The 6,933-nt window shown below is 28.5% G+C and overlaps 1 protein-coding gene across 1 annotated transcript; it reads left to right on the plus strand.

Annotated features, from left to right (window-relative positions):
- The first annotated feature begins 4,913 nt into the window (after positions 1-4,913).
- Positions 4,914-6,654, plus strand: LOC103496617 (expansin-A8-like). Its single transcript, XM_008458552.3, has 3 exons — positions 4,914-5,314; positions 5,619-5,931; positions 6,019-6,654. Exons 1-3 carry the CDS (start codon positions 5,197-5,199, stop codon positions 6,320-6,322), a joined length of 735 nt encoding a protein of 244 aa, XP_008456774.2. The 5' UTR covers positions 4,914-5,196; the 3' UTR covers positions 6,323-6,654.
- The last annotated feature ends 279 nt before the right edge of the window (positions 6,655-6,933 follow it).

The following is a 6,933-nucleotide window of genomic DNA, read 5'->3' on the forward strand; positions in this document are numbered from 1 at the left end:
TCTTTCTTTTCCCTTTTTCTTTTTCTTTTTTCTTTTTGTTTGCATTTAATGGCTTCTTTTGGGACAATCTTGTTACTTACTTTTACTTCACAATCCCAAGTTGTCTTGTCCCCCCCTCCCTCTTTTAATTTACATGATGCTCCTAATCTATGAGGAGTTAATATTACTTTCTTCTGAACATTACTACAATGGTTTGTTTATTCATGTAAGTGACTATTAAGAAAACCAAAACATTAACTTTTCTTTTCTTTTTTTTCCTTTTTTTCAAACTTTGTGTTTTTTTTTCTTAAAGCATTCTTGGTCAAGTAACAAATCTATGTAATAATTTAGTTTCAAATATTAAAAAATCATGAATATTAGATGTCTATCTTTTATTATTTTACAATAAAAAAATTTTATTTTATAAAAATATTGAGTTATTTACATATAAATTTTATTAAATCTTAATACTAATTTCTATCTTATAAACTAAATTATTATTTTCATGATCTCACTTATGTTATTTACAACTATTTGTATTTTGAAATATATAGGAATGAATAGTTGAGACTTTGATTCCTCTTATGAATTTTTTTTAACTAAAAAGAAAGTCAAAATTTGTTATTTTGAAAATATAAGGCTAATCACCAAAAGTCAATTTATAAAATAGCGAACACTTTGAATTTGAGTCAAAATTCATCGATTTAATTAGGTTTTAGGTTGAATTGATTTGAGTGTTAGTCTAATTTTAGGTTTCAATTTTTTTTTTAATTATTATGACCAAATACTTTAATTGTGAAAAAAAAAAAGAAAAAAGTTAATATGAAGTCAAACATAATTAAGCTCCATTATTCTTGAGAGTTGAACTAGTCTATTAGAATATTAATATCAACAATAAATAACATTTCAACTGATTTTTTTGTCTAATTAAGTTTTTGTTTTAATTAATTTAAATAATTAGTTTAACACTTTAATCGAGAGATACTCTTTTTTAAATAATGAATGGTAGATCGATCTTCAAATATGGATCCAACAACAATTTTCTATTTCAACACTTTACTTTATAAATTCAATTAGTACTATTTGAATAATTTGTTTCTTACAAGTTGTGTGTTTGTTCTTTTAATTACTGTTAATATATATAAATATATATGTATATATATGTACTTAAAAACTCCAAATACTAACATAAATATTATTCACAAACTACAAATATTTAATTCATTGGCTTTCACGACAATCAAAATATGCAAAAGTATACAAATCTAGAGCTTCAATGTTTAAAATGGATCAAACTTGTTAGAATTATTAATTCAGTATGATATTTTAATGCGTATGAAAAAAATCAAACAATAAAAAGAACGACTTAATAGAAGAAAATACAAATGTCAATTGAGTTGACTTTATGTTGATAAATTATATATTGGTTACTATTTAGGAAAATTTTATAAATATAACAAAGTGGTAAAATATCTACGGTTCATATAATAAAATCTATAAAGTTAGACATCGTCTTTCTTCTTTTATTGAATTTTTTTCTTTCTTCTTTTATTGTATTTTTTTCTTTCTTCCATGTTCGTCTGTTTCATCGTCTTTTTTTTTCGAGTGTTATTTGGTTCATCATGTATCAAATATAAAATATCTATTTTTTCAAACTTTTTTATTTGGTTGTTCAAGATCGTGTACTAAATATAAAAGCATGGAAAAATATGACGATTTGGGTAGCCAAATCTAAACGATGGTATAAAAAAAAAGTCAAATCTAAACGATCTTATACAAAGAATCCTAACAAAAATCATTTAGATTACGTTAGCCAAATCTACAAATGTAGACAAATGTAAAGCCAAATCTAAACAATCGTGTATCAAATATTTAAACAATCGTGTACAATAGACAAATCTAAACGATCGTGTACCAAATATATTATGCACGTTGTTGACGACGTGATTGACGGGACATTTTTGGTATTTTCCATGATGGGCCTGTAGGCTTTTTCCGATTTTAGAATTGTTCTCTACAATATAAATATTTTGCTGCTTTGTTATATTTTTTAAAAGATCCCTACTGTTTACTTTCATTCATTCAGCAACTCGACTGCAAATTCTTTTAGACAAGTAAAAGTAATTATAAAATAATGCTAACCTTTTTTTAAACATTAATCACGCAATTTAAAATGGGATTATTTTAAAAAAATATAATAAATCGACAAAATATTTACACGATAGAACAATTTCAAAAATAGAAAAAGTTCACAAGCCCACAATAAAAAATATGTATAAAAAATGCCTCAGTCAACATGTGATTAATTGGCCACTTGCAGACATAATATATTTGGTACTCGACACAGTGTAAATATACCGTGTAAATACCAAAAGTACCCTAAACCCTAATATATTTTGTACCAAGATTGTTTAGATTTGGCTACCCAAATTTAAATGATGTTTTTTTAAGTTTTTTTTTTTGTTTTTTTTCAAGATTTTTTGGTGCACGATCGTTTAGATTTGGGGTGCACGATCTTGAATCAAATAATACTACGAGAACAAAAAAGATTATTTATGATCGATTGAAAACAAAATCATGATTTCAAAAAAATATAAAAGAAAAATTACAAAAGAAAAAGAGAACAAAGATAATGGAAAGGAAAAGAAAAATTGCGGAAGAAGAAGAGAAAAAAGAAGATATAAAAAGTAAAGACAAACCTGTAATATTTTAAAAGAATAACTTGCTTCGTAGACTTTTTGATTTTGTTATATAGATCGTAAATATTTGAGTGTTTTGTTATATTTATGAAAATTGTTCCTTATTGTATTGAATTTTTTATTTTTCATAAACAATATGCAATTTTTTAGAAGAAAAAATGATTTGTTTTTATCATTTGAAATTAACATTTGTTTTATACGTCTATTTTAAACAATTATTTAATAATTATAAATTATAAAAAAATTTAATATTTAAGTTCATCTTGGTTATTATATCTTCAACATGGGAATTTAATATTCATTTTGCAAACACCTAACCAATTTGTTTAAATTATAAAGCTGAATTTTTTTATAAAACACCATTACACACTTTATATTACAAAATTAATTTAAGCAAGATTGTTAGCTATTCTTCTTTAAGAAAAATCATTTAAAAACAAAATATTTGACAAAATATTTATAATTTATATAAAAAACGAAATGTAATTAAATTTTTTTTAGTGATTTTGTTTTATGGAGTGTAAATAGTTAATCAAAATTTTCTATTTTTGAAAGGAACCCATTATATTAAAAGCTACGACAATTATATTTTTTTTATAGGTAGATTTTGGAATCATTGATAGAATAGTTGAAGGAGAGCAAGAGAAGAATGAAGTAATGTGCTCAGAAAAGAATCGTGCTTGGTCAACTTTAACCCCAACTAATGAAGTGAAGCTTCAACCAAAGACCGAGCATAGATAGATCTAAAGAGATGAAACCTAATACGTCAACAAGGATGTTGGGCAATGGTGTCAGCGTGGACTCACATCCAATTAAAAACCCTAATTAGATAATGAATAGGAGAAGATTGAAGCCTAAAAATGACACAAGGAGAATCCATACATGGAAGAAGCACTTTTACCTAGTAATACAAATTTAGGGTTAAGGACAATTTGTAATTAATAAATTAATTTGTAAACCAAATATTGACATCAACAAGTAGTATAAAGGAAAGTTAAATTTTGAGGGGAAAGAATGATTTAAATGATTTAAGGTGAGATTAAAGGAGGAAATCCAAAAGTGGTTGCAATAGGATAAAATAGAATAGAATATAAAGGGCGGAGAAGAAACATAGTAGAAGGGGTTGAGGGGCAGCAAAGTGAGGTATCATAACGGCACAGATTTCTAACTACCGTTTACCAACGAACAATATACCAGCCACGTGGAAATTACGTATTTCCCCATCCTTTAGAAAAATTTATAAATTTAAAGAAGAAAAAAAGCATGTGCTTTGTGGGCCCAGCGGTGTTTAAAGAGTTGGTAGTCCATTTCATACGCCTCCCATGTGCCCCCCCCCCCCCCCCCCCCCCCCCCCCTCTCCCTTTCTTTCTCTCTTTCTTTCTCTCTTTCTTTCTCTTATAACTCAGTAAAAATAATTGACTGAACTATACATATAACCACCACAAAAGTCTTAAATCTATACTAAATATATTTTCTTTTATTAGGTTTTATTAAGTATATGAGTTTCATACATCAAGTTTTAGTATCCAATTTTTTAATTCAAAGTGAATTATTTTCGTTATAACTATGCCCTTCCCAAAGCCTCTTTCATATTCATTGCTTTCATTTTAAAAATATTTTAAAATATTTTATTTTTACTCTCTAAATTTTCACTTTAACTTTTATTGGATTTCTATGTTTTAAAATATTATTTTTTATTTTGGACTTTTTAATACAAAATTTCATTCTATATTTTATATTTTTGTTCCTGAGTTCTTGTTCATGTTTAGTATTTGAAATTAACTTATAAATTACTAACTTAAATAATAATTACAAGGCTGCTTTCTCCAATTAATTTCTACTGGGTCGAAAAATTAGTGGCAAATAATTTATTTATAATCAATTTAGCTTCTATAAATTATATTGATAAATATTAACACAACACAGTGAAACTGAGTATTTAATAAAAAAGATAAGATTATAAGAATTGTTAGAAAAATAATAGGCTATCTAGCAAATTAACGAAATGAAATAAGTTTTATATTATAAATTGAGTTCAAAATGTTTTGTCCAAACATAAAATTTAGATTACACATTGCTCCATCATCAAATGAAACAAAATGTTTTTAAAAATCCTATAGCTAAATTGTAATAAAAATCAAAATTTAATAATAAAAATATAACTATTAGAAACCTAACAACTAAATTAAAATTTATAAAAATTATAAAAAAAAATAGAAAAGTGGAGTGTAATAAATTTTATGATTCTTAAACATTAAACTCAAAATATTATCACACACCAACTAAATTAAAATATGCTGAAAACATAGAACAAAAAATATATTTTCTCCTTTTTATTTTATTTTACCTTTTGCTTTATTCTATTTTCATTCCAATCTCCACCACAATTATAGCCAACTTGTACTTTTCTCCAACTGTCTCCTTTTTCCCTCTATTTAAATAACACCCTCTCTTCTATTTCTTCCCACTCCCACACTACAAACCCTTCACTAGAAAACCCTTAAACCTTCCTTCTCCCATGGCTCCTTCACCACTCTCTTCTCTTTCAATTTTTTTCCTCATTTTCCTTCCTTCAATCTCTGCTGATTACGGCCACGCCACCTTCTACGGCGGTGGTGACGCTTCTGGCACAATGGGTAATTTTACTAATCAAAACTATATCCATCTTCATTTCTTCCCTTTCACACATCAACTTCAGATTTTGAACCCTTTCGTATTTTAAGATTTCAATTTTTACTTTCTCTTCAATTAACGTTTTACTCATCTGCTTTGGGTCGATTAGTATTTTAAGATTACAAGAGTTTGTAAATTCAAATTTCTCCATTGTTACTTCCTCTCTAGTTAATTTTCATTTTGTTTTTATGGTCAATGGTGATTTATGATCATTTCTTTGGACTTCTGTCCTAATGACGAATTGGATTTTTTTTTTCTTTTTATCAGGTGGAGCTTGTGGGTATGGGAATTTGTACAGTCAAGGATATGGAACGAACACGGCGGCACTTAGTACTGCTCTGTTCAACAATGGCCTCAGCTGTGGCTCTTGCTATGAAATCACTTGCAACAGTGATCCTAAATGGTGTCTTCCAGGAAAAATCATCGTCACCGCCACTAATTTCTGTCCACCAAACTTTGCTCTGTCCAACGACAATGGCGGCTGGTGCAACCCTCCTCTTCAACACTTCGATTTGGCTGAGCCTGCCTTTCTCCAAATCGCTCAATACCGTGCTGGAATCGTTCCTGTTTCCTTCCAAAGGTCAAATTAAAAACCAATTTCTTCGATTAATAACAGTCTAAAACCATCCCTTTTTTTTTTCTCACCTCTGATTTTGATGAATTACAGAGTACCCTGTATGAAGAAGGGAGGAATAAGATTCACCATTAACGGACATTCTTACTTTAACTTAGTTCTAATCACCAATGTGGGCGGCGCCGGAGACGTCCATTCGGTGTCAATAAAAGGTTCGAAAACAGGGTGGCAAGCGATGTCAAGGAATTGGGGACAGAATTGGCAGAGCAACAATTATTTGAACGGACAGAGCCTCTCTTTCCAAGTGACGACCAGCGACGGCCGTACCGTCACTAGCTACGACGCCGTTCCGGCGAACTGGCAGTTCGGTCAGACGTTCGAAGGAGGCCAATTCTAAAAAGAAGTTGAGAGAGGGTAAAAAGAGGGTAGAGTAGGAAGATCTCCGGCCGCCCTCGTTTCGGTGGCCGGCTATGGCAGTGGTGGTTGACTCACACCCGCTAGGTCTTTGGGATTTAGAAAACCCAAAAAATATATATATATAAATAATAAATATATATTCATAAACATAAAATATATAGGAAAATATTGTGTGTAGAAGAAAAATGGTTAAGGAAGAAGGAGTTTTCTATGTTTAGAAAGGAATTGTTGATTTAGTCCTCTCAATTTATTAGTATGAGGACATTGCATTAATGCTTTTTTTTTTCTAATATATATGATTTTTCCTTTAAATTGAAAACTTTCTTTTTCTTAATTTGCACATCTTATTTTCCTAGTACTTCTTTTAATCTTTTTGTTATGCCTATTATCTTTTTGGCATTCTTTATCACTGGTGATAGTTAATGAAAGTTTAATGTAATAAGTTATCTATTATCCATCTATTAACAAACCTTTAAACGAAAATTATATCCATTTGTCCGTTAAAATAAGTTTTAATGTTACTCTTTAACATTCCATACAAATATCAAAATTAATGTTTTACTGCTCCGAGTTATATAATCTTTTAACGTA

The sequence above is a fragment of the Cucumis melo genome, chromosome 3 (assembly GCF_025177605.1).
Source record: "Cucumis melo cultivar AY chromosome 3, USDA_Cmelo_AY_1.0, whole genome shotgun sequence".
NCBI classification, from domain to species: domain Eukaryota; kingdom Viridiplantae; phylum Streptophyta; class Magnoliopsida; order Cucurbitales; family Cucurbitaceae; genus Cucumis; species Cucumis melo.